The sequence below is a fragment of the Pipra filicauda genome, unplaced genomic scaffold (genome assembly GCF_003945595.2).
Source record: "Pipra filicauda isolate LSUMZ 115617 unplaced genomic scaffold, ASM394559v2 scaffold90_size2875636_pilon, whole genome shotgun sequence".
Taxonomy (NCBI): domain Eukaryota; kingdom Metazoa; phylum Chordata; class Aves; order Passeriformes; family Pipridae; genus Pipra; species Pipra filicauda.
This window is the reverse complement of record NW_024105098.1, coordinates 444,111-471,079: the sequence shown is the minus strand read 5'-3', so window position 1 is coordinate 471,079 and position 26,969 is coordinate 444,111. Positions and strand designations below refer to the sequence as shown.

The 26,969-nt window shown below is 39.8% G+C and overlaps 1 protein-coding gene across 7 annotated transcripts in view; it reads left to right on the top strand.

Annotated features, from left to right (window-relative positions):
• Positions 1-25,931, top strand: part of UGGT1 (UDP-glucose glycoprotein glucosyltransferase 1) — a 43,395-nt gene extending 17,464 nt beyond the window's left edge. For 6 of the 7 annotated variants that reach the window (XM_027724857.2, XM_027724859.2, XM_039391134.1 and 3 more), the window contains 25 exons: positions 210-341; positions 1,727-1,891; positions 2,085-2,205; positions 2,994-3,092; positions 4,467-4,490; positions 5,014-5,108; positions 5,752-5,958; positions 6,568-6,699; positions 7,600-7,730; positions 9,991-10,086; positions 10,420-10,522; positions 10,966-11,045; positions 11,501-11,690; positions 13,347-13,505; positions 15,234-15,319; positions 15,642-15,726; positions 16,679-16,767; positions 17,251-17,355; positions 17,897-17,981; positions 18,516-18,698; positions 19,920-20,080; positions 20,546-20,660; positions 21,329-21,445; positions 21,767-21,926; positions 22,305-25,931. In XM_027724857.2, the coding sequence (XP_027580658.2) occupies positions 210-341; positions 1,727-1,891; positions 2,085-2,205; positions 2,994-3,092; positions 4,467-4,490; positions 5,014-5,108; positions 5,752-5,958; positions 6,568-6,699; positions 7,600-7,730; positions 9,991-10,086; positions 10,420-10,522; positions 10,966-11,045; positions 11,501-11,690; positions 13,347-13,505; positions 15,234-15,319; positions 15,642-15,726; positions 16,679-16,767; positions 17,251-17,355; positions 17,897-17,981; positions 18,516-18,698; positions 19,920-20,080; positions 20,546-20,660; positions 21,329-21,445; positions 21,767-21,926; positions 22,305-22,330 (2,946 nt within the window). In that variant the 3' untranslated portion in view covers positions 22,331-25,931. The remainder of the gene's footprint in view (positions 1-209; positions 342-1,726; positions 1,892-2,084; positions 2,206-2,993; positions 3,093-4,466; positions 4,491-5,013; positions 5,109-5,751; positions 5,959-6,567; positions 6,700-7,599; positions 7,731-9,990; positions 10,087-10,419; positions 10,523-10,965; positions 11,046-11,500; positions 11,691-13,346; positions 13,506-15,233; positions 15,320-15,641; positions 15,727-16,678; positions 16,768-17,250; positions 17,356-17,896; positions 17,982-18,515; positions 18,699-19,919; positions 20,081-20,545; positions 20,661-21,328; positions 21,446-21,766; positions 21,927-22,304) is intronic. The other variant, XM_027724858.2, reaches the window with a different exon arrangement.
• Positions 25,932-26,969: the final 1,038 nt, after the last annotated feature.

Genomic DNA, 26,969 nt, shown 5'->3' with positions numbered 1-26,969 from the left:
ATCTCACTGGAATGACTATGAGGTATAGCAAGATAATTAGAATGGCTACAAGTGCTTAGGAGCTGTTATTGCAGCTAATAAATATGGATATATGTTTTGCAGTCTGGCTATTAATAACTTATTACAACTACTGCAATACAGGTGACAGCATACCTTGATAAGGACTGAGGCTCTAAGGTTGCAGCTGTAAACTTGTATTCCCCTTTCAGATATATAACAAAGTAAAAACAGGAGATCAGCTGAAAGTGGAGCACGTGGTTAGTGTTCTTGAGAAACAATATCCTTATGTTGAAGTCAACAGCATTCTGGGAATTGATTCTGCCTATGATCAAAACAGAAAGGTAAGAATTCATGAAATAGAGCTTTTTTCTACCTTTTTTGCTTAAATACCGTTTTAAAAATCTAGTTACGTATAATTTCTTGATCCAGTTCTCTTACCAAGCAGGTAACTATTTTGTTATCACATTGAGGATTTCTATGTTCAGCACAAGCTTTATATAATATACATAATACATACCATGTAATACATATTTTTTAGAACCTATATGTATAGTACCAAGGTAACTTCTGTGTAACTCCTAAGTCATACTTTCATTCTGGAATGCAGACTTCAGTAGAGTTTAAAATTGCTAGAAAAAATCAAGGTAGTGGAATGGCTCATGAGAAAACCAAGAGGCTTAATGCTGGGAGGGATTGGTGTGGGGTTTCTGTATCAGTATTTGAATACTGTGTGAGCTAAAGCCATGATGATGAATTCAAAATGCCTTTCCTATATGAAGGCATTCAACAATCTTCTGCAAATAATTCTTGAAGTTATTTTTAGGGCTGATGCTTTTCTGTGTGGAGAGGATTGGGAGAACAAATCACTATTGGACCACTTATGTGTGAGATGAAGCAGATTTTATTTGAGGTTCTATAGGGGAATGTTTCTGTTTTTGTAGCATATTCTAAGACAAATAATGAAAATACTGTAGCTACATAACACACATGATGCTGCCTACCTCTGTACATGTAAGGAATGCAGTCAGGGTTATACATGAAGGCTCATATGCACACATGCTTTCCATATTCCATGGATATGGATACTATTTAGGATAGTGAAGAGAAAACCCTTTTGAGGAAATGAAAATCCATAAAAGTAAGACATTTTTGTATGACAGGAGAGGCCTCAACCAGAACCTTTAATCAGTAGAACCTGATTGACTTCTGTCCCTAACAGAGTGTCAGTGACAGTGACTTTTGCAATAGTTACTGTGAAATGGTGAAATTTGTCTTGACATAATAACCCTCTGCTCCACAAGTAAATATTTTCTCACAGGTTTGAGAAACCCATTCTTAAAAAGAATAAGAAAATTCTCTACCCTGTCTTGTGTTACAGCTGTCACTGCTTGCATTGCATTTGCTTCCACAGGCAAAGTCAGATTTCCTGTTGTGCATTTTCTGCTATTACCAGAAAGTGCTCATTGGAATTAATTCACAATATGAACTTGGGGAGTATTTTGCATTTATTTCTGTGTTATGAAGTAACTTTTTTTGCTTTGAAAGTCAAGGATGCCTCGTGCATGTAAAATACAGAGTCTTATGCACGGTGTAAAATTAATGTTCTCTATATCATACAGAAGCTGTAAGGATCTCTTGGTGTGTGTAGAACAGACTGGTGGATCTTGGGTGGCTCGTTAATGGCAGTGGGCTGACATGGTAAAGCTGCTTCTTTTCCTGTCTTTAGGCAGCAAGAGGTTACTATGAGCAAACAGGTGTAGGCCCTCTCCCTGTTGTGCTGTTCAATGGAATGCCTTTTCAAAAAGATCAGCTGGATCCTGATGACCTGGAAACCATGACAATGCACAAAATCCTGGAAACCACAAGCATCTTCCAGCGAGCTGTGTACCTGGTAGGTGCTGAGTTCAGCTGTGGCTTTAGAGAGAAATTCGATTTGGAAAAACTGATTCACAAGTCCCTAAATACATAATATACAAGAAAACTTAACTTGCATCATTGCTTTTTGCCTTTTTTTTTTTTTTAAGTTATCTAAGGCAGTTATATATGTGAAGTAATGAATCCTGCTTCTTTCATCTTTCCTTCAGGGTGAACTATCTAATGACCAAGATGTGGTGGAGTATATCATGAACCAGCCTAATGTTGTTCCAAGAATTAACTCAAGAATCCTAACATCTGACAGAGAGTACCTAGATCTGACAGGAATGAGTAAGAGATGCTTTTAATTGCATTAAACCTGAAGTATCTGAGTCAAACACTTTTGCTGTCTCAACGGAAAGCTCTAGTGGCAAATCACTAACACCACCCTAAGTGATGCTCCAGCTGTGGTTCAGGGGAGATGTTATGTACAACAGCAACATTAATGTTTACATCTTTTCAAAATAGGAATTTGTTTTGATTTTATACAAACCTTTGGGGGAATATGACTCATAAACTTGAGAAATTAGTAGTGCTGGGAAAAGCCAAGAACAGTCGTATAATGCATGTTTTATATGACTGCACAATGCACAATGTTTTATGATGCATACTGTTTTATACAGCAACTTGTTTCTTAGTTCTGACCTTCTTTTGAGCAGGGGTTAACAGTCATTTCTGGAATTACTTCAGATTTAGCAGAACTTTCCGTGGCTAGACGTTTGAACAGCCAGTGCAGTGACATTTTAATGACAGTTCAACTGCCTTTTTTGAGTTGGTTGAAAAAATAGTAACACAGGGGATTTTTAAGTATATATTATTTACATATATTAGCATCAACTAAGTGAGACTTGGACAATTCTTTTGACTGACTTCTGCCTATCCAGTATGCAATGCAGTTGTTAAAGTAACTTGTGAGACAACAAAATACATTTCTCAGCCTGTGTATTAATAGACATAAAAAGCAGTATTACAAGGAGTGAAATGGGATGTGTTCTTAATGTTCTGGTAATAGTAGTGATTTTTCTTTCATTTTAAGTGGACTAGTTGCTTCGGCATCTTATACTTGTTCTCTTCCTCAGATAACTTTTTTGTGGATGACTTTGCTCGATTTACCACGTTGGAGTCTAAAGATAAGACAGCTGCTGTTGCAAACAGCATGACCTACTTAACAAAGAAAGGTAACACCTGCAGTGGATTATGAACCCAAATCTTATGTGTGTTTCTAAGCATGTGTACAGTTCTCAACACACACTCGGAGCCTTGGTCAGGCCTGTGGGTAAAGGTGCAATCTAAATGTTAAAAAGAAAGATTTTATTTTTTTTTTAATAAGACATGACATCTGCATGGAACAAGAACGTTCCCCTCTTTAAACCCAGCCCAACTTTTTACTGAATAATGAAGTCCCACCCACCCTGCTCTCGCTGTACCTGCAGAAATGCAGCAGTGTAAGCTCTGATCCTGCAGTGACAATGACTATAAAAATATAAAAGGGGTTCTAGCTCTCTGTGTCATAATTCTAAATTCCTAAAAGTTACATGGATTCAGAAGGTAATTGTTACTGCCCATTATATAGGACAGCACCTAATATGTTCAGTGCTGTTTTTATTGCCCCAGTGTATGAACTGCTTTTTCAATGACAGTATTGTCACAGTTACACATAAAGTCCCCCATCAGTGTTAAAACTCAGCTGTACCTTTCAGTGTAGGAAATGCATGCACAGATATGATACAGAACCTAATCAGGCTTACTCAGACATCATCAGGCCTTTCCTATATCCATTTCAGTTAGGTATCAGAAATAAGCTGCTGTCATTTGACTCAGTTCCTGTTGTTCCTGACTCTCTCAGGTTTCCCCTGTGCTATCTCCAGCCACTGTCACCTGTGTGCACTACCTGAAATGTTCCCATTGTTCTTTCTGTCTCGTGTTTGCCCTTGGTTCATGTTCAGTCACTTGGATCTGAACAAGTTTCTTGTTTTGCCTTTGTAGAGCATTAATTAGACCTACACCTCTGCATGCTCATTTGAAAGTGCATTAATTTGCAATTTCATGGCTTGACATTTTTGGGTCACTGCCTTTTCTGTCACTTAAGATATTTAGTAGCTACTGCCTGATTACAGTAATGCTGTAGCACATTTATTTTCTAAAATAATAGGGAAGTTATAAGTATTGCTGGCTCAGTACCAGCTCTGATAAAGCACTGCCATGCTGATTTTTAAAGAGGGAAGATAAAGGGTCACATCCAAGTCACGATGGTATGGCAGTGTTTCAAAATGGTCTTCAGAATGATACCCTCACCCAACCATATGAAACTGGTAATATGTAGTATAACTAATGCTGTAGCATGAAAATATAACATCCATCTGTCTGAGGGGAAGAAAAAGTCAAAGCTTTATTCTAATAAAATGAGCACAAACTTGTTGCTTGTTGGATTTGAACTGCAGTGATTCAGCTATGCCCAGTACAGTACTGCAGCTTCTTGATACACATAGGGATTATTATAAAATTATTAATGTCTCTCTCCTTTCCCTCTTTCCTTTCTGCTTTTTGACCAGGAATGTCTTCCAAGGAGATCTATGGTAACTCACGCTTTGGCATTTCATATGTTGTTCTGGGAATTTTTGCTTCCTTTTTAACTCTGGCTTTAGAACCAATGAAGCAAGCTGCTTTTGAAATGCATGTTTGCTCCAGCACTTTTGTCTCTATACAAAACTGATTTTTAAACTAACATCTTCAGTGCAAAGATGTGGTAGGTCTGTACCCTAGTTGGAATCTGCAAGTTATTTATAGGTTTCTTTATAATTTATAATTAAAAAGGCAGCAAACAAACAAAACCACTAAAAGAATCCAGCTTAGGAAGAGTGATGCATGCTGACCCATGTGGGTTTTTCGAATGACCTAATGAAAACTAATATATCAGTACTATTATTCTTGTCTTGCCAGGCTTCATAGCTTAGCTTCATCCATAACTTTTCTATGGAATTTTACTCTTTTTGAATTCTTTGCATGTGCATCATAGTTTACCTCCAAATGACGAAAAACAGAAGCTTTCCTTCCCTCCACCCTCCAATTTCTCCTACCATTTTTTTTTTGTAATTGCAGATGATTCCTTTGTTAGACCAGTTACTTTTTGGATTGTTGGTGATTTTGACAAACCTTCAGGGAGGCAATTGTTGTATGATGCCATTAAACATCAGGTAAGTAATGTTTTCATTGGAATGGGTTAGCAGTGCTAACAAAGCACTTGGTAGTATCTTCAAAAACACAAGTTGTGCTTCTTCCCATGGTATGACCTGGGGAGACTGGTTTTCTCTGCAGGGTCTCCAGTTTTCAGCCTCATCTTTTTTGTAGGGGCTGAAACATCGCTGAGCTTGTGTTAGGACAGAATTCCCTCTTGGCACTATGCTAACACAATAAAGATGTTCTTTTAAGCCCATGGTGTTCAATGAAGTGTCTGTGTTTTGGTTTGGAAATGAGCATAAGCATTGCTCTCTGCTCTGTCTCATTTCTTTTGGGAAGATAACTGAATCATAAAAGCACACAGCTAACTGCTAAATCCCTGGTTTGCCAGACTCTGAGTGGTGGTCCTAGATCTCCTATGTAGCACAGGATTATCTAGAAGATTCCTGTCACACTGGTGCCTATACATAAGCTAAATACTTGATGTTAAATTAGTTCATAGTTTTAACCTCGTGCTGTTACTTACCCAATTTAGAAGCTGATTTTCTGGTTAAGAAATGCAAGGCTTTTGCTATAGTGTTATTACAATAGCTGCATTCTTCTCATTTAAACCCCACCTGCAATCTAAAACCTTCCCAATGCTTGTTTTGTTAAACACAGAAATCCAGCAATAATGTTCGAATTAGCATGATTAATAATCCTAGTGAAGATCCCAACAGCCAGAATACAGTTGTTGCTAAAGCCATATGGGCAGCTCTGCAGACACAAACATCAAATAATGCCAAGAACTTCATCACCAAGATGGCAAAAGAAGAAACTGTGAAGGCACTGGAGGCAGGAGCTGACATCTTGGAATTTGCTGTTGGGGTAAGCATGTCTGTTGGCATTTGCAAGGATAAGGTGCTTTGCTTGCTCCTACAGTGAGTTTTTTAGTGTAGTATATTCATATGCAGAAGGTGCAGTAACAATGGAGAGTAACACTGCTGGGTTTGCTGCCTTGGTTTTTTTAATCTCTGATAACTAAACTTACCTAAATATAACAGCCCATTGAAACATAAAGTAAATCCTCACACACATCAAAGCTATGTAACTTTGAAAAGTCAGAAGAAATGTGGCTTCAGGGATCTGTTAAAGTGAGTCAGTTTTTTCTAGAGTGGTTAAGAGAGGGATTTTTTTTTTTTAAAAGCTGAGGAAAAAATTACATTTCTCTAAGTATGTTTAAAAACTTTAGACAAGAGTCACTTAAGAATAATGGAAGTGGTCGAAGTAGCTGTGACCTTTCACAGCAGAAGTTGGGATAATGTTTGAAGGTGACAGGCAAAAACTAGGCTTAAGACCACAAAGAAAAGGGGGGCAGGAATCAATTTTAGCAGAATATGAAGATGTTCTTGAGTATAAACAAAAAGGTGCATTTTAAAAAGTGTGCTGAAGTCAGCATTTCCTCCTATTTCAATGTCAATTATTCTTATCTTTCAGGGTATGGATACCAATATTTTCAAAGAAGCCTTTGAATCTCCCAAGGTGGATTTTATTCTGTCCCATGCAATGTATTGCAGAGATGTTCTAAAGCTGAAGAAGGGGCAGAGGGCTGTGATCAGCAATGGACGGGTGAGATCAATCAGCAGACAGTAAAAGAGAGATTGAACATGTGGGAGAGAAGCTGATCCTGAGCAGCAGAGTCTAGGGACCAGACACAGGAGTCTCAGCCTTTTTCAAGTCTCAGCAGCCTTTAGGATTTATTCAGACCTGTGTGACTTTTTCTTTGTGCTGTGTGCAGTTAGTTGTTGGTGTTTGGTACAAATTCAGGTCTCTCAGTAACAGAGTTCCTTTCATGCTGGCAGTGAATTGAGTCCAGGGGTGGAAAAGGCTGGTAAATTCGAAAGATTGTGCTGCTTCAGTTCACTGGACAAAATGCTGCTGTATCTGGCCCTGACCACGGTGCCTTGATCTCTGCCACCAGCTCTTTTTATGATAGTTTATCTTAGATTAGATAAATGATATTACAATAGTATTTCACTGCAAATAATGAAACCCAACTATGTACAGCATTGTGTTTTCTTTTGTCATCTGCTTCCTAGTTAGGAAAAAACCATGCTGGTCCTAGTGGTTACTCTATACTCCAATGGGTTAAAGGTCTCAGGTGGTGGGTTTGGTATTCTATTTCTCTCACTAGCAAAACAGCAAGAGTTTTCTAGGTAGCTTTTAGGCTTCTGAAGGCTTGAGGAGAGAGATTTGCTGGAGTCTTGCTAGACTACTGGAATTGGCCCCTTCCAGATATAGTATTGCATATATAATTTATTATGCATTTTATGCCTTAGTTTGGGACTCCTGGCTCTAAATAGCTAGATTTACCTGTTAAACTCTGCTGCCATTGACATTAATACTAGCCTGAACAGTTGGTTCCCACTGAGATTAGGCTGGAGTATTTATTTAAATTCATCTTTGAATTTTGTTTCAATGTAGCCTTTACCTAATAATGGTGATTCTATTTTTTTTTTTTTTTTGTAGATTATTGGCCCATTAGAGGATGGTGAGATGTTCAATCAGGATGATTTTCATCTCCTTGAAAATATCATACTGAAGACATCGGGCCAGAAAATCAAATCTCAGATTCAGCAACTGGGATTTGAAGAAGATCTGTAAGTAAACATGAGGAGGCTTATAAAAAGGTGCTGGGACTGATAACATGACTGTCTGCAGCGTGGAGAAAGCTTTGTCCAGTACACTCTGGGTGGGTGCTACACTTGGTTCCTGTGGTCAAGGCTCAGCTCTTCAGAGGGCAAGGGAGAAGGAAAAAAAGTGTCAATTATTTGGTTGAAACTGCTTTTTAGTGACTTTTGTGTAGTTCACCATCTCCTGGAGGTATGGAGCTGTGACTATCCCCCAGGTTCAGGAGGCAGTTCTGCCACCCTGACTGCACTCCTGTGCTCACAGCTCATCATTCTTGAGGCATCATCTGTGTGTAGTACAACCTGCCATGGCTGGTCCATTGCCTTGTGCTGGAGATTGCAGGAATTGTGTTGACTGGAGCCTCACTGACGAGCAGCAAGAAACTGGGAAGGTGCCTGAGTCTGTTGGAATTTACTGTGGAACTGCTGAAATGCACATGAAACTGTAAAAGCATTGGTACTTGCTGAGCTAGTCCCTGGATCAGGGCAGCAAGGGCAGCAACAGCCTGCAGTGTTACCTGAGGAGTTCAGGAGGTGGATTCTTGCATTAGGGGCAAGGAGGGATACAGGTGGACTGAAAAAATCCTGAGGGTAGTGATGCTTTGTGCAGGGGCTGGCTAAATTGACTGCTGTGCTCAGCTAGATGAAGTTCCATTCAAGGTTTAGTTGTTTGCTGCTGGGAGAAGAGTTATGAAGTGGTATAAACTGCATTTATTCTTCAAAATGCTTTCTGCACTGGATTACCTTTTGGCTCCTCCAAAGGACAGAGAAGCCTAACTTCTCGTTAATCCTAAGGCCTTCAGACTACTACTGGTTTTTTTCCCCTGGCTAAATCTTACCTGACACACTGTTTTAAATCAAGTGCCTCTAATATGTCAGTGCTTAATAACTCATTGGTAAAGTTACTACAGTAGATTTAAAAGCAGAAAGAAGGGAAGCAAATGAGACACTGGAGTACACTTTCTGAATTTGTTTGTGGTTTAGTGAAGTGCTTCTTGGCTTATAAACATAAAAGTTACTGTAGTAATGTATTTCCCTATCAGTACTATGGAGTCATGTAAACTGCTTTTAACTTTTTAGAGAGAAACACTAGGAAAAGAAGCAGAGATGAGAAAATGGAAGTCATAGCTCTAGATAGTTATTGCACAAAGCATAGAGGTGAACTAATCAAAAGAAAGTCATCTTAGAGTTCAGAAGAACAGGAGTCCCCTGGTTCGTGTGTTGGAGCTCAGAGCTGTGGAGATAATTTCTCCCATATTAAGCATCACAGTTTTCTGTGGTGCTGCTTGATTGTTAAAGGCTGGTGGTCAATTATGTTAAGCATGAGGTCTGTTCTGCAGAAGTCTTGTGTTATTCTGAATCCTAGGAGAACAGGTTTTAACAGCATTCCACCAAACACTTCTGCATCCATTGCTATGTTGGAAGTAGTTTGAGTACAGGCTACTTTTGGACAGAACAGTGGGTTTTGGGTTTTTTGTAGGTTTGAATGCTGCAAAAGTTTTTCAAAAGCTTTTGAAATTATCTACTGCGTTGGAAAAACACTGTAGAACTTGGCAGGTTTCACCAGGCTTGTGGGTTTGAACAGCTGTAAGTCTGTGGGACTGACTTAGCTCAGGAAAAGCTGGCAGACCTTTAAGTTACAGTATTGCTTCTTGGCAAAAGCACGACGCACAAATCAATTTTCATTGAACTTTCAAGAGGTTTTACATCTTCAAGATGGAATGAATATATTCTTAAAATACGAGAATGAAAATTTATGGGAATAATAAAAAGGGAGAAGTTGTCAAAAGAATTATCTTTTATGATAGGACCCCTCTCTCTCTCAAAAGTTTCTCCACATACAGAGTTGCTTCCTAGTGCTTAGAGTTGCAATGTAAATTGGGAAGATCACTGTGGAACAAGGGTTTGAGAGGTTTGTGCAGTTCAGGAATGCAGTGCCTGTAAGATAGTTGACCCCTAAAATGCTAAAATACCCCTAAAAATACAGCTCTTCTGTATTTGTTAGAGTTAAACCCTTTGGCACCCTCAGTAATAAGGCTGCAACCTGTTTAAATTACTGATGGATTAACCCTTAAATATGTTTAATTCTTCAGAGCTTGTGTAGAGAGGTAGTAGAAGTGTCTGTGTATCTGAATTCCATCTGCCTTCTCTTTTGCTGCTGACTGGCATAAATGTGATAAGTACAGGCATTTTTTTAATATCTGCAAACCTTTCTTTTCCTTCTTTTCAGGGCAAGTGACTTGGTAATGAAAGTGGATGCTCTTCTTTCTGCTCAGCCTAAAGGAGAGGCAAGGATTGAGTATCATTTTTTTGAAGAACAGTACAGGTATAGGATTTCTGGCATTTCCTGAACAATATGCTTTTCTGTGTCTTTCAATTTTCTCATTGTTTTATGTTGCATTTCATTCTTAAAAAAACTCTAAGTAGCAATAGGAAAGTCCCCAACAGTTTTCAGGAAGAAAAGATTCCAGAAATTAATTTTATCTGCCTACCTATCTCTATACACATATATGTATATACCTATTTTTTCCTCTGTCTAGTTTCAGAAGGTGCACAGCATTTAAGAAGCAATTTGAGTTCAGAAAGAGATGGATAGTAGTGTTTTTCATGTGTTTATCCGTATGTTTGATACTTCAGAATTGTGTTTTCTTCTGTTTAGTGCAGTTAAACTGAGACCAAAAGAGGGGGAGACATACTTTGATGTTGTGGCTATTGTTGATCCTGTGACCAGAGATGCTCAAAGACTTGCTCCGTTACTTTTGGTATGTGGGCAGTGTCGTAATGCACTTCAAAAGTTTGTCTCAGTTCTGTCATTTTGAAATGTTCATCTTCCTCCTTAACTGGGTGGTGACCAGTGGCCTTCTAATAGTTGAGTTGCACAGTACATTTATTGGTGGAAAAACTAGTTAGGCTGTACTACACACTAACAAAACTGTGCTCAGGTATCGTCTTGAGAGCTTTTAGTTTCACTGTTTGAACAGTTTAGTTTGCAATGACTCTGTTCTTGAGGAAGAAAGTCTCAGCATGCCATAAAGAATGTCTGCAATGGGAGGAGCAGGTAACTCTTCTTAAAACCACCAATTAAAAGTTGAGTGTGGTAAAGCAAATCATGAGAAGGGAGGACTGGGAACGAGCAGCTAACATGCCTCCCTGAGGTCCTGTTTATAAAAGCATTTTAAGAGATGTCTCTTTCTCATTACTTTAGGTTTTGAACCAGTTGATAAATATGAACCTGAGAGTGTTTATGAACTGCCAGTCCAAACTTTCTGACATGCCACTGAAAAGGTAAGCAATTCCATGCCAGGGTTAAAGAGAGAGAGAGGAGTAAAACCTGTTGGAATGTGCAAGCACAGGAGAAATGGTCAAATGTCCTATAGGAAGTCTCAATAACTGCTTTGAGATCATTTATATAATAGCATAATTTCCCACAGAGAATCTGGGAATTTGTGGACAGCACGAGGTAGTTGTGCTGGTTTACAAGTTGGGTGCCTTTATTCATATATATAAAAAATTAAATAACTTACTAATCTTAATGATTGAATCTTGCACGTTCTTGTTTGGTCCTTCAAGATGGAAATTCTGACCTGTTCTAAGGTCAACACAACCTATGTTGCTTTGGACAAAGCCTTGGAGACCTTGGAGGCCAGGGAAAGCTGATGCCATCTGCAAGCTCAGTGAGAGTGAAATATTAGCAAAGTTTGGCAGAAATATGTTCTAACATTTTCTTTCCAAAATTTCAGCTTTTATCGCTATGTTTTGGAGCCAGAGATTTCCTTCACAGCAGAGAATAACTTTGCTCCAGGACCAATAGCCAAGTTTTTGGATATGCCCCAATCTCCACTGTTCACTCTGAACCTAAATACCCCCGAGAGCTGGATGGTGGAGTCTGTCAGAACCCCCTATGACCTTGACAATATTTACTTAGAGGAGGTAAGAGAAACCAGTATTTTCCTACTACTGCATTTAAATGGTGGTGTTTTTCCAGGGCTTATTTTTGTTATGGGAAAGAAATGTAGAATTTTAAAATGCCAGTAAACATAGAACTGTGGATATTTGCAGACCTCTAAATTCTAAGAGGGATGCAGGGAAACCTAAGCTCCCCAAGAGCAAGATTTCTGTTCTCAATTGCACGTGGATGCCTGAACCAGAGGTTCAGAAATACTGTAGGCTTGAAGCAGGACCTTTGCCTTGCTCCAAGAAGCCACCAAGCTGGTTTCAGGCACCTGTTCATTTTCCCAGCTTTTGTTTCTGGCAAACATTCCTGTGGCCACAAAAGGGCATGCAATATCAATACAAGAGTAAAACCATGCAGCAGCAATCTGCTCAGCTGCTGTAGGTTCAGGGGCTCACTGCTATTTGAACAGGCCTTGAAGCACACTGTTAAACTATGGAGCTGGGCAGTGCTGCCCTGCATACATGGGGATAAATAAGGAAAAACCTGGCTGTTGCATGTGTAATGAGACTGTCAAACCCCTTATAAATAGGCCTCTGGAAAAGCAGCAGTCTGTACAGCCTTGTGATCATTACAAACATGGGTTCCTTTCTCACTGAATGTTTATTGTTAGTCTCTCTTTTGCATCTCTCTGATATTGTTTGGGAATATGATGCATTATTGTGGTATATTCTGATATTGCTAATCCTGTACTAGCTATTCAGAAATCTAGGAAACTGGGTGTGTTGTTGTGTGCTTTGGGTTTTGGTTTGGTGTGTCTGGGTTTAGGACTTTTTTTGCTTTTCATCTCTTAACTGTAAAGCTGTTAATGAACCACTGATACTGCTACACATTTCAAGCCTCTGATTCTCAAGCCCACCCCTTAGATTAATTGAAAGCCTGAGAGAGGGGGAGATAAAATGCTTCAGGCATTCAAAGTGCCATCCTGAGCTTCCAAATAAACAGCAGCTTTACTTTTGCAGGTGCACCATTTCCAGCTCCCAATATCCAGTCTGTTGGTGCTGTAGCAATTAAACTGTCCTTTTGGATGTGCATGAGAGAAGATGCTTTGTGAGATTAGACTAATATTCTGCTTATGTACTGTCCTCAGGCTACATCTGAATTTAGCCTGGTAGGGACCCAAGTTTTTTGGGTTTGTGGGGGGTGTTTTTTTAATTCTTCTTTTCTTGGCACTTTAGTTTCGTGTAGAGAAAAAGAAAGTGATGTTTCTTGGCAGTACCTTACACACTGTATGAGTAACACAAAGCAAAACAAAATGCTTATTTCTGATGGTTAGTATTAGGTGAGACCAGTTTTAAGCAGATTTACAAAGTTCTGGAGCCCATCATATGCCTTTTATGAAATGCCAGAGTACATTCTCTGGTAAATGTTAAAAAAAATTAAAATTGTGGAGCAAAAGGGAAATCCTTCCCTTTTCTTATCCTAGCATATTACCAGTTGAGATTCAAATTCACTTGGTCAGGGCCACTCCTAACAATATTTGTGTGAAATTTGTCACTAGAAGGAGCTGAGATCTTGGAGGCTTTCTAGATATTTGTTTAATGATAAAATTACTCTGGTAAAATTATGACTAAAGGACTAAAACTTGGCACTTCAGAGCTAGTGCTGGAGCCAGCAATATCTGTTCCTTACAGGTGGATAGTGTTGTAGCTGCAGAATATGAACTGGAGTACCTGCTGCTGGAAGGCCACTGCTATGACATTACTACTGGGCAGCCACCTCGAGGACTCCAGTTTACACTGGGGACTTCAACCAGCCCTGTCATCGTTGATACCATCGTTATGGCCAACTTGGTAAGTGTTCCACTGGAATGGGCAACAGCTCACTGGTGCTCCAGTCAGCACAGCCACTTGCACAAACCCCTGAGGATTTTCTGGTGTGTGGCTTGTGGGTATGGGTTGTTGCTTGCACTCCACAGCTGCCTCCAAATACATCAGAAGCACACTGCTTCTAACGCTGGCTGAAACCTCGCAGCGTTTGTACTGTCTCTTACCTTGTTCAGGATGTGCTCTTTTCCCTTCAGCTGGCTGAGAAGGGTCCTCTGGAATGCCTTAAAATGCTGCCAGTATTGCTAAGCAACCTCTTTCCAGGGAAGGTCAGACAGCTGTGGTACCCCTTAGGCCATCTACTCTGGTGGATGGCTGTCTTATTTTGGGACCCATTTCTTCAGGAGATCTGTGGAACAAACAGAGAGAGTCAGCAAGTATAGCCAACACTGTAGAAAGCAAAGGAAGTGTGAAGGAATGGGAATTGCTTATTTTAGTTGGGAAAAGGTGCTGGAAATCCAAGCCTATGATTGGTCCCTGCAGCTGCCTTTGTAAGGTCACAGCATAAGGGATCAGTCTGTTCTCAGTCTCCACACTGGGCCGTGGGAGAGGTAATGGACTGAAATTATGGCTAAGGAAGTAAGTCTTTGGAATGTTTTTGTGAGATGTAATGTTACTGAAAAACTGGAGTAAATTGCCTCCTGTGGTTTGTTTTTTTTTTTTAATCTTTAAAGGTATTAAAGAAAAAACATAGAAAAAAATATTCACTGATGCTAAATACTTATTTTTAAATTCTTACCCTCGTTTTCTCTTTGTCTGTGCCTTTTCTTAGCCAGAGTGTATCCTAGAATGATGTAGTATTTCTGCCTGTAGAAAGGAATGTGTCCCTTACTTTACATGTGAACACACTGTGTGTGTGTGTATGTTGGGAAGTAAAGCTTAATGGCTCACAGGTGTCCTTTTTCTAATTAGCTAAACCAGAATGTGTGTACCACAGGGTACAATGCTGTATCTGGGAGTTCTCTTCCTCAGCTCAGTGTCTGTACTGTGCAGGGGCATCAAGAGACCAGGAACATGCCCTGTGCCTTTTTTTGAAATATTTTTTAATTTTGTTTTTATAGTAGACTGGCTTACATAGGAAGTGCAAGCATTTGGGGCCACAGTACAAAACTGGATGGGCCACTGAAGCTGTTGATATCTTCTATAGGTGTAATGATCTAAACCATAGAAAAATATTCACATCTGGAATCTGAAGCTTCAACTAGAATACAATACTTGAATTTCACGTTGTAATTTTTTAAGTTCTGTAGAAGAGGTATCTTGTAACATATTAATTATGTTACTGTTTCCTGCTGTAGATAAAATACCAGTCTGTTCAGCTTCAGAATTCCTTTAGATTTTGTTGTGTACTGCTGTGTAGTTACCAACTAGTGTTTTGAAATTCCCTCTCTCCTTCATGAAGGCAAGCTTTTGCAGAAAAAGATTTTGGGATTGCACTGTTCCCATCAGAACACTCTGAAAGATTTTCTCTCATCTAACAAATAATGCTACACCTCTACATACTCCTGTTTTGAATTTTGTATCAAATTTTTGGGGTTTTTTTCCTGTTCTCTGGGTTTTAAAGCCTTAAGGTTATGTTAATCAGCTGGCTTGCAAATAACTTTTCAGGTATAAAACAGTGAGTAAAAATACATGACTTAAATTTTCTGCATTTGCATTTTCTGGAAACTAACAAATATTCTTTTCACTTTCCAGGGTTACTTCCAGTTAAAAGCCAATCCTGGTGCATGGACTCTAAGACTGAGAAAGGGCAGATCTGAAGATATTTACAGGATCTACAGGTAGGACAGTATGAGAAATACTTCAGTCTTTTTCCTGTGAAACTTCTCAAGTAGGTAGGCATTGTAATACGTGAACCTAACAGTTCCCTTGCCAAAGTGTAGTGACTCGAACAGCAAATTAAACAGCAAATTACATTTCATACTGAACACAAGTTGTGCAAGATGCAATTAATTAAAAAACCCAGTAAGTGTGTTGAAATACGTGTTACTTTGTCGCATATCTCGAACCTGTTTCACAGTGCTAGGGCTTAATACGTGTAGAAAAATGTGCAGAAGAAATAAAAGCTTTGTAGTAAAGGTGAGTGTTTTACTGTCTTTTCAGCCACGATGGCACAGACTCTCCGCCTGAGGCTAGCGAAGTTATTATCGTTCTCAATAACTTCAAGAGCAAAATTATTAAAGTGAAGGTGAGTTTAAAAACTAGAGCTGCTCTTTAAAAAGACTCTTTGACCACCAGCAGGGAAGAAACTGATTGAAGCCTGATCTCCCTTCCCACAAGCCCACACTTGAGTCAGTCCACACAAAGCTCACGTTATGGTGTCAGTGATAGAGAGCGTTATCTGTAGATTGATTTGGGCTTTTGATACAGGAGAGAATGACCTGTGAGTGCTGTTCCTTTTGTATGTCCCTGAGAAACAATTATAGTCATGTTTTCCTGACTTAGTTGTGCTTCTGACTTCAGGAAAAAGCAGTTTTACGTGACATCTTTGTGCCTGTGTGTCCATTGAGCCAGTATTTTATTTGTTACGGTTAAATTTTAGTTGTCTGGCAATAAATTTTCTATCAGTCTGACACAGAGTGGGTGAGAATACATTTTTAAAAAGATAAAAATGTTAAATTACTTATCTACTGCCTCTTAGGATTGCCAGCCAGGTAATGACAAAGCTGAGAAGTTTAAGGAGGACAACTGATAGATAAGTGATGGCTATAACACAGCCAGTTCACCCTTCCTGACAGCATTTGCTTGTGCCTGAGTAATTCTGGAATGTTCTCCTGATTCACTGCCTGTGTATCTGCTTTGAAGTCTTTTTTTTTCTTTGTTTTCTTTTTTTCTTTGAGGTGTGTGTATTGGTTTCTTTGAGGGTTTTCCTTTGCCAGCCTCAATCATCAAGGTTGCTCACTAAACACCTCTTAGGAAAGCATTTTAACCATTCAGACTAACATGCCTTTGGTGTCTAAAAGCAGCTGTGGAATCCCTTTGGAAAATGTCAGTTCATTACTAAGCTGTTTTCACAGATAGCTTTTAGGTTACCTGTCAGCTCGTGGGGCATAATTCAAACAGGTACAAACAGAACCAGTGTCAGGATAACATTTGCCCAGTATATGGATCCACTCACTAAAGCCATGTTTGCCCTACAGGTTCAGAAAAAGCTCGATATGATGAATGAAGATCTACTAAGTGATGGCACCAGTGAGAATGAATCTGGATTTTGGGAATCTCTCAAATGGTAAAACTAACTCAATGATAACCTGCAAGTCTCTTGAAACTGTAAAGCTATTTGACAGAGCCATTATGTCTGTGATATTCCACAGCTGTCTATTAAGACTGCTTGAATTTAGGGCTATCTTTCATAGGACTCCTTTGTTTCTAGAGACCTGGGCTCCTGCTTTGCACTTTCCCCTTCCCCTTCCTCTTCCTTCCCCCCACTGCTACTTGGGAGCCTGAAAACATTGTTCCTTCCCAGGAGCTGCACCTCAGCCAGCACTCTCTCAATCAAAAGGTGTTCATCTGTGAGCTGCTGGGCCTGCCAGGTCTGTGTGCACAGCACTGTGTCCTGGGGGAGATGCCCTGGACAGCAGGGGGATGACACTAAACCCCACAGACCAACTGTATTAAACCAACACTGCAGCCATTTTCTGTGTCTGCAGCCTTTCCTGAACACCTGGCCCTTGCTATCTTGTCCTTCATGTAACCATATTTGTCCTTTCAGGGGATTCACAGGAGGACAGAAGAATGAAGATGTGAAACAGGATAAGGATGATGTACTAAACATATTCTCTGTGGCTTCAGGACATCTATATGAGAGATTCCTACGGTTAGTTCAGAATTTATAATCCAGGGATGTCAAGTGATAATGTGACCTGCTTTGCACAAGGAAAATGGGTAACATTTGCAAGAGTATAAAAAAAATCTACTGTATCATAGGAACTTTTGTCTGCAGAATATTCATAAGTTCAAAATAGACTTAGTTTAAGAGATGGTATGTTGCTGTCCTAAATTTTCTCACTACAATATAACTAATGTATTGTTAAGAAGTTACAGTCATAGCTGCTTTGCAAAAAGAATCTGAACTTCTATTCTTAAAGGATTGTGAAAGGCAACAGGTCATATATTCTCTAACAAGTTAAAATACACAGATGTGGGAGGTTAGTAATTTTGTAGATAAAATCAAGAAATTTGCAATAGGTTGAAGCTACCCACTTTTTCTTCATGTGTGAAGGTTAGTTACCTGACACATAATTGCAAATAGTTTAACCATGTAAACCAGCAATTAGTAATTGTTACACAGCTTGTCTCTAGTGGGTGGCAGCTTTTCCTGTAACTGCTTAATTTATTTTTATTTTTTTTTTTGATAGCATAATGATGTTGTCTGTGCTGAAACATACCAAGACTCCTTTAAAGTTTTGGTTTCTGAAGAACTACTTATCACCCACATTCAAGGTTTGTTACTAATTAGAAATTTATTCAATGATGGGGAATAGATGCCACAATCTGCTTCTCCCTCCCTTCCCAATGGCTGTGCTGTTCCAGCATCCCTTGGAATGCCTCAGATGAGAATGTCAGCTGATGTAACAATGGGACAACTTGTTCCAGTAAAAAAATTCTCGTAATTCTTTTCTCTCATTTTATTACTCCCACTTACACTGCTTTGTATACTCCTAAATAATTCTTCCATCTGTGAAATTTTATGATTTGAGTAATGCATTCTTTTAAACCGGCTCATAAGGAATTGCATGTGGAAATATTCCAAAATATTTAGTTGTCTTACGATAGTTGGCTTTACAGTTTGTACTGATTGTTCAGTTTGGGGCTCTGTCTTTGTGTGAAGTAACAATGAAACTAATTTTCTTTGTGGTGTTTCATTTTTTAATATTCTGTGCCTTAGACTGAACTCTGTCTCTTGTGATGCGCTTTTCTTTTCCTGCAGAGGAACAAAGAACTGAGATAAGCTGCTTTTTTCCCCTCCCTCTGCAGGAGTTCATCCCATACATGGCCAAGAAGTATAATTTCCAGTATGAGCTTGTCCAGTATAAATGGCCACGCTGGCTCCACCAACAAACAGAGAAACAGCGAATCATCTGGGGTTACAAGATCCTCTTTCTAGATGTGCTCTTCCCATTAGCTGTGGATAAAATCCTGTTTGTGGATGCTGATCAGGTAACACAGAGGCTGAAATTACTTGATCTTTTCCTTTTTTCTTTCTCTTTTTTTTTTTAATAGTATGTTTTTGAATGCAATTTCCATACTGTTGGAAGGTTTGCAAGTTTGAGCCCTTCACAGGTATGACTGGAGGTTTATTCTGTGACTATAACATGCTTCAGTGAGGGCTGGGTTTTGTGCCTGTTCCCACCAAGATAGGTTTTGTTGGTCTGTCTTTTATGTTGTCTGATTCCTTGTTCCCTCACTGTGATTCCAGCTAGTTTGCCAAATAGATTCTCATTTCACTCTTCTATTTTTCCATTTCGGTCTGTTCTCCCACCCTGCAGATCACTTACCACAGACAGTATTTTCCTAAGTCACCAAACACCCTGCCCTCCCAGGCCCCTGCTTTGAACTTGGCCACATCTGAGCGACTTTCAGAGGAGGAGAAGGTGAATCCCTTGTGCATAAGGCCACGTCCTGCTGCAGGACAAACAGGACCATAAGGCTTTGTGTGTGCTCACTCCTGAACGGGTGGAAAGCACAGGAAACATGCACAGGCAGGACTGCAAAAATACTACTCCCTCAAAAATACAAATGAATCTGAGAAGTACAGATTAGCAACATGTGAGTGCAAACTGCCTTAGGGTTTTTGGCATATGTACACTGCATTTTGGCACACTGGTGTGTGATCCCACACCAGTTCAAACCATTACAATTTATGCTGATGTATCACCTAGGATAAATTTCCAGCTTTGCTGTTCTTATTTTAGACAGTTTTTTCTCTGTTTGTAAGAGATATTAAGGTATTTTTTCCCATCAGAGTGGTATTTTTAGAGTAGTGTTAATGCCACATCTGTGTCAAAAAGACATTAAAAAGCCTTCATCCCTGAAGGGGCTGCAAACTTCGAAGAGGAAAGGATACAAAGGATCACAGTAGAGTTCACATACAGTGAGAATTCTTGCTGCATATTAACAGTTTTGCACTTCAGCTGTCAAACCAACCCCTATCAGATTATTTCTAGCTCTGTTTTATTTGCTCCAGCTCTAAGGGCAGGGGAGACAACACCTTTTGTGCTGTGTTTTTGTTCTACCTACACATGGTGCTAAAGACTGCCACATATAAGAGGTAATTCTTCCTTTAGCTCTTTGCTCAGTTTGAATTGAATCCTGACCAGCATTGCCAAATAACCCGTGGCAGGCTTCTAGAAATAAAAATAAAATGTGCCTTCCCTTCAGATTGTGCGCACAGATCTAAAGGAATTGAGAGATTTCAATCTCGATGGTGCTCCTTATGGATATACTCCCTTCTGTGACAGCCGAAGAGAAATGGATGGCTACAGGTTCTGGAAATCAGGGTACTGGGCAAGTCATTTAGCTGGAAGAAAATACCACATCAGGTACCAAAGCATTCTTTTTTTTTTTTTTTTTTTTTTCAAAATAGAGGGGGATAGTTTTTGCTGCTACTTAGACTTAGCAGAAAATTAGCTGAGGTGTGTGATGCTGCATGAACCACTTTTTGCTTACTGTTGCCTCTTTAAGGTGGCATGGCCTTGGAAGCTCTAGGGACACTGAAGTTGTTTTCAGTATGCTACAACTTTTACAGATGAAGAACTGAAGCATTAACTAACAGACGTCTTCCTTTGTTAATAACAGATGTTGGAAGAAGGGACTGCAAAGCTAAGATAGATTTGTTGAAAATTCTTTTTTGCACGTGCCACAGCCTTGTTAGAACTGCTTTCCTGCCTTGTAATAGATCATCTGATGTGCTGCTACCGTGAGATTGTTGTAGCATATTGTGTCTCGGGGTCTGCAGTGAGTTACCCCCAGTGAAATGTCAGTACTAATTGCACCATCTCCTGTAGTGCTCTGTATGTTGTGGATCTGAAGAAGTTCAGAAAGATAGCAGCTGGAGATCGACTCAGAGGACAGTACCAGGGTCTCAGTCAGGATCCCAACAGTCTGTCCAACCTTGATCAGGTGTGTTTTGTTGTGTTAGTTTTGGCTTACTGGGGTATGGTGGCAGGTCAGCACCTCTCTTTTCTTGGCCAAACTTCCATCCCAGCCAGATGCCAGTGGCAGTCCTGTTATACCCTGCCTTCAAATGAGGCAGGTATTGATAGCATCAAATATAACTGGTGGGTGCAAAGAACACCTTTCCCTTCAATGTCTTAAGACAATCAAATTTTCCAGTATACAAACAAATACCTAACATAATTGGGTACTTGTTTCTTGAGCTGCCCAGCTCTGACTGCTTTACTGTGCACAGATTAATAACCTGGAGATAAGCCTTTTACTGTGATGGATGGAAAAAATAACACAATGGATTAATCAGCCAAGTCTAGTCTTCCAAACTGGTTCAGTTCATATTTGATACTGGACTCATATTACTGCTTTAGTACTGTTTGCTAAATAACTAAATTTCAACAAAGTAAGATCAGAGGTTGTAGTACACAAGCTTTTTTCAAAGGACTTTGTTTGGAATGGAATGAGAGGTGGATTCATCACTTTATATTTGCACTGGGGGAAAAAAAAACAAACCTCTTTACAAAAGTTAACCTTCCCAGTACTATCTCGTTGGGAGGGGAGTTGCTTCTCCCATCCTGCACCCTGTGGAAATGGCTACTAACTCTTGTTCTGCACAACAGGATTTGCCAAACAACATGATCCACCAGGTGCCAATTAAATCCCTCCCACAGGAGTGGCTGTGGTGTGAAACATGGTGTGATGATTCCTCCAAGAAGAGAGCAAAAACCATTGATCTGGTGAGTGCAGGGTGGCTTCCTCACTCTCACATCACAATGAAATACAGTGACCAATTTTAGAGGCACTTCCCTACCTCTGTATTGAGACTTACAGAAGCTGAAGTTAAAAACTTGAGTGCTGAAAACATGTATTTTCTCTTACCTGGAGCAGTGACATTATTATGAATTTGAAAAGAAACTTTACACTGTTCTCTAGCTAAAATACAGACACATGTTCACCACCACCAGATTAATCCCAGCAGAGGGAAGCATATCTCTGTTCAGTGCAGAAACATTTTGTACACCTGAAGTGTCTGAACAGCCCATGTGTTCTGTTTGCAGTGTAACAACCCCATGACCAAAGAGCCCAAGCTGCAAGCAGCCATGCGTATAGTTCCGGAATGGCAGGACTATGATCAAGAAATCAAACTGCTCCAGAGCCTTTTCCAGAAGGAAAAAGAAATGGGAACACCAGCTGAGATGCCAGGACAACACACACATGGTAATCTTTGTTTTCCTGCTTCTTTGACTTTCTCCCTGCCTGCTGTTGTGTCCTCCCTCACTTGTACCGTGCACAGGCTTGGATGAGGACCTGTTAAATAATCAGGTGGTGTAATGGGTGTAACTTAACATGATTCTGAAAGGCAGAGAACAGACTTGTTCAGTTCTGCTAAAGACCCTCCCTGTTCCTGCAGTTTTGTGAGCTTGGCCTTATCTTAACCCTTAAAGAAGCACCTCCCTGCACCATGGCTGTGAACTGTCCTTCGGGCACTGGTGCCCTGCAAAGAACAATTCTTGGGGGTTTATACTGGTTTTCAAACCAATCTGCCAGTTCAAGGCAGCTGAAACTGAGTGCTCATTTTTCTCTCCTCTTTTACAGATCCAGCAGCACACGTGGAATTATGATCCATGCAGACAAATTGAAGTCAGACTGTTTCATAGACAATTTTTATATTGAAAGCTAGTTTTTTTCCAGTATGTCTGCAAAACTGCTGAGTAATTGAATGGGATGATGTATGCATTTTTTTTACTTGCCCTTGGGTTAATTTCTGCATATGAAATAGGATCTGGATTGCTGGAATTAGCATTACTGGTTTTTTGCACCTGTGGTGGAGATGAAAGAGCCCATGATGGAATTTAGCATTTCAGAAACAAAACTTCAAAATCCACTGGAAAAGCCACAGCCTGTTCCTTCAACTGTCTCAACCACTGATGAAGATCAAGCTTGTCTCAGATCTAACTTGAGAGTCTTGGAAGTGCAGACATACGTCCTAACCTCATCTAATGGAGATAATTTTTCCAGGTAACGTTATAAGGCTTAGAATTATGCCTTGAATTTGGGACACTGTTCCATCTGCAGGTTTTCAAATTGTTGGGAAAACTTCTCAGATTTGTTGAGTCTGCCCTTGATTTTGTAACAAATCCAGCATTATTTTGATTTTTCTATTTCCTGTCTTCATTTATCACCCAACTTTTGATGGTTTGGCTTGTGTAAAGCTGCAATCTATTTAAATGCCCATCCAAATACAAATGCCTAAGCTTACAAAGTGAGGAGAACATGGAATTTGGCAGCTGAGATCATCCTAGCCCATCTGACTTGAATCAAAGTACCCTCCCTTCCTTCCTGCTCAAAGTTTAAACCAGTCTGCAAAACTGGTAGGGCTTTACTCTGGCTGTGGTTCACTGATTCATGAATGTTTTTTGCTTATGAAAAATCTGTGGAAGCTTGGAAGTTTATCATCATGTAAATTTCATCAACTTTATTTTTCTTCAAACAGAGACATTGTCACATCAATAAAAACTTTGGAGTTCTTGGGTCTTAAGCTTTAGTTCCCATTTGGTCCTTTGATCATCCTTTTTGCTTGCACACAGTCCTAATTTGATTTTGAGGTTTCTGGATATTTCACTTGCATTTGTTTTCATTCTGTGCACAGGCAAGAAAATATCTTCTTGCAGGGATTAATTATCTTGGGCTAGTTCTATCATTTGTATTCACGTCTTCATTTTTATGCTGCCATAGTTCTGTGTTATGAACATACCAATTAAAAAAAAAGGCAGCTCAAACCTCATTTCCCTCATTCTGCAGGATTATTGTCTGCTCCCTGTAACACTGAGGGGTTGAAGAGTTGAAACATAAGAACTAAAAGTAGTACCTCTAGTACAAAATATATAGTTCCCTGTGCAGAAATCCAAACTGGGATTACTTTTGTGCCTCCCATGTTTTTATACAGGCAAATGTTCTGTGCTGTAAGACACTCAACCTAATGATAATCCTGACTTAGGATATTCTTCTGGAATTATTGTATTATACATCCTGTCATATTTTGGAGGAATCTGAAAGATGCCAGTTGGAGTGTTTACACTGCTTGATGGGGCAGCTCTCGTGCAGCCAGCTCAAGCAAGGGCCCAAATCACCAACCCAAACTCTTAAAGAAAGCACATTAAGAGAAATATCCAGGGTCCCTGAGCTCACATCACAGGCATGGCTGGCCCATATCACTGCCCCTGCACTTCTGGTGGGTACCAAAGGTGATTAGTTCTGGGAAGGTATAGGAAAGGACAGTTTATAACCCCCCTCTCCTGCGGGAGAGCTGTGCAAACATGCGGGGCTGGAGAGCAAACCATGACCTTACAGAGTTACCAGCTTAGATATTTCCCACTTTGTGGGGTTTTAAATTCAGGTGGTCTGCCTGGCACTCTGGAAATTACAGGTGAGATGACTTACCCTTCCCAGCAAAACTGTTCCAGTTAAGGATAAGCAGACTTACAGTAGAAGGACTTTTTTCTATTGTAAAACACAATAATGCTCCTGCCAACAAATTGAAGTAATTACATACTGTGTCAATTAGCTTCTTTTAAACAGCTGGTCCAGCACAGGTGAGATTGTCCTTTCTGTGTTCAGCTGCAAACCACTTCAGCCTTGCTGGAGTACATGGAAGAGCACAGGACTAGGTGGGCAGCAGCTGTACACCACCTTTCCATCCAGGGATGGATAAGGAAAGAATGTGCCCAAAGCCCTCAGAACAAGAGAAGCTTCCTGTGAAACATGGCCCTCTCCTATCTAGAACTATATCTGTGCTTATTTTTTCCCCAAAATTTTATTAGAAGCTATAAGACAAGAACAAAGCAACCTCTTAAATTCAGGACAACATTTAAAATGCCTTGTTTGGTGTTGAATAAGGAGAAAATATTTTTAAATTAAATGTCAGTTACAGAATTATTTTTTTAAATTATGCTCATCCATTCTGATAGTTAATGTATGCATTTGAAAACACACGCTGCATCCTTTTTTTTTTTAAATTATAAGATCTAGCAAGCTATGAAGGATGTTTTTGTTCCCTCTGGTTAACAGAGGCCATGCTCTTCTATTCAGTTGTTATTAAGAAAGTCATCTAACTCTCAACTGGTACAGAAAGAAACCAGAAACATGCAGTAAGATTCTATACCTTTGCAGTGCTTGTAAGAGTCCTGTGCCTGTTGTCCTGTACCATACAAAATGCACATGGTACTGATCATTCTCAATGTGAACTACTTCCATTTTTCCTGGGAAGCCACTATTTATTTGCACCCAAGAATAACAGTCATAAAGGGAATAATCACTTATTTTGGATCTGTGCATATGACTGCTCTTAGTGCTCAACTGGGCCTTAAAAGAAAAATATTTTGACAGCTCCATCTAGAAAGCATCTTGGAGTGAGATGCTTATTGAAATAGTCCTGCTTCTGATCATATCACTGATGGCCTGGTCCTGTAACTAGTAAGACTGATGACAATAAAAACCAGAAAATGTGGATTACAGAGGTCACAAAGTAATTTTGGATTCCTCAGACTAGAAAGGCCACTTCTGTGGCAAAGCAGTGTTCCAGTCTCTGGCTACAAGCAGCTTGTCCTCTTGGTGGGGACTTCACAATGAGAAATGCCCTGTACTTTATTTTAAAAGGAAGATTTCACTGCCTTACTAGGAAACAAATAGTAGAGAAATAAGTCTTTAAGATTTCTTTTTCATTTAGATATTGGGGGAGGGGTTGTAATGGAAATGAAAGGGACATGGACAAAGCAGTAAATATCCAGTCACAGTCTTATGAACCAAAACATTTTTTAAAATATGAACTGTTTTTATTCAACTCTTCCATAATCTGTTCAAGAATATTCCATGACTCTGTGTGGCACTGATACCAAGTGACACCAGGTATTGGGAGTTACTCTTTACTGAATGTTCCCTAAGGTCACAGGGAGTTTCCCAGTGCAGTGGCAACAAGATCTGACGTCATTAAAACCTCTGCTGTTCTTTACCCATGTCTGTCCTGTTGATTACTTTGGGGCTGATAACTGAGGTTTTAATGGTGTTGCTTAGAACATGTTTTTCACTTCCTGTATTCAAGTGTTGGGATATTGAAAGGCTAGAAGGGAAAGGGAGGAATTCCTCCTATCTGCCAGTGCTGGTATTGGAGTAACCCCTAAACTGAAGTAGTTCTGTTAAAAAAAGAATAAAAATATTTTATATAAATCTGCCTTTTAGGTCTTTTTTTTTTTCAACTCTTATAAAAAACCACTACTTATAAAAGATGTTTTTATGTCAATTTTCTTCATTTGATTAGGTTTTCCACTGATACTTCATAGTAAGCACTTGGAAAAGTGATTGACCAATACTACTTCCAAGTACAGAGCTGTGTCTGGGTCTTTTTTGGAGCTGGGAATGAATTCCAAACCCCTATAGGACCCTCAAGCCTCTCAACCAGAGTATCTTTATTAATAAAAGAGCTATAAAGTAGACAGCTTGACACAGAAAACCCAGCTGAATGCCACAGAAATATGTATTTGCTTTCCTACAGCTGGCTGTTTGAACTTGGTCAGGTTTGGAAAATGAGAATAAATCCTAGGAGACAACTAAAAGGGGAAAAGGAAGCAGCCAGAAGGAATAAATACATGACGTGGTTATGGCCTCCTCAACCACTAAGGAGTTTTACACTCCCCTCCCCTGTTTGCTTTTCAGAGTACATATTTAAGCATGAGACTGTACCTGCTTTACGCCCAAGACTGATCCCCCTCCACCCCAAAAGAGCTGTGTAAGTGAGAAACTGATTGGCTGGAGGAAAGGGAGTAATTTTTTTTTTTTTTTTTTTCAAAAATCTGTTTTAAAAATTGTATTAAACTCAATACAACAGGGCTTTTTATGTGCAACCTGTCCAGCACCCATGTCCAGCTCTTATCAATAAGCAGAGCCAGCTTTTCCAGCACAAGACAAGGCTGTGCCCTGAATTAACAGCCTGGGCAGGTGCAGTCACCCCTCTGCACCATCACACAGAGGCTCAGGTGGGGACTGTCCATTGCCCTGTGCTGAGCCCACAGCCTTGCAGCGGGTGCCTCTGTCAAAGAGTTTGCCACAAAACCAAAGCAGGACTTAACCCAAAGCTCTGTTCAGTGCTGCTTCTGCTGTATTGGGCACAGCAGCTTACATCCAGCTCCTATCCCCACAGGAGAAACGAAACAGAGAAGCCTCTACATCCATCCCAGGCACTCGGTTCCTTTCTTGTTTGCCATGTAC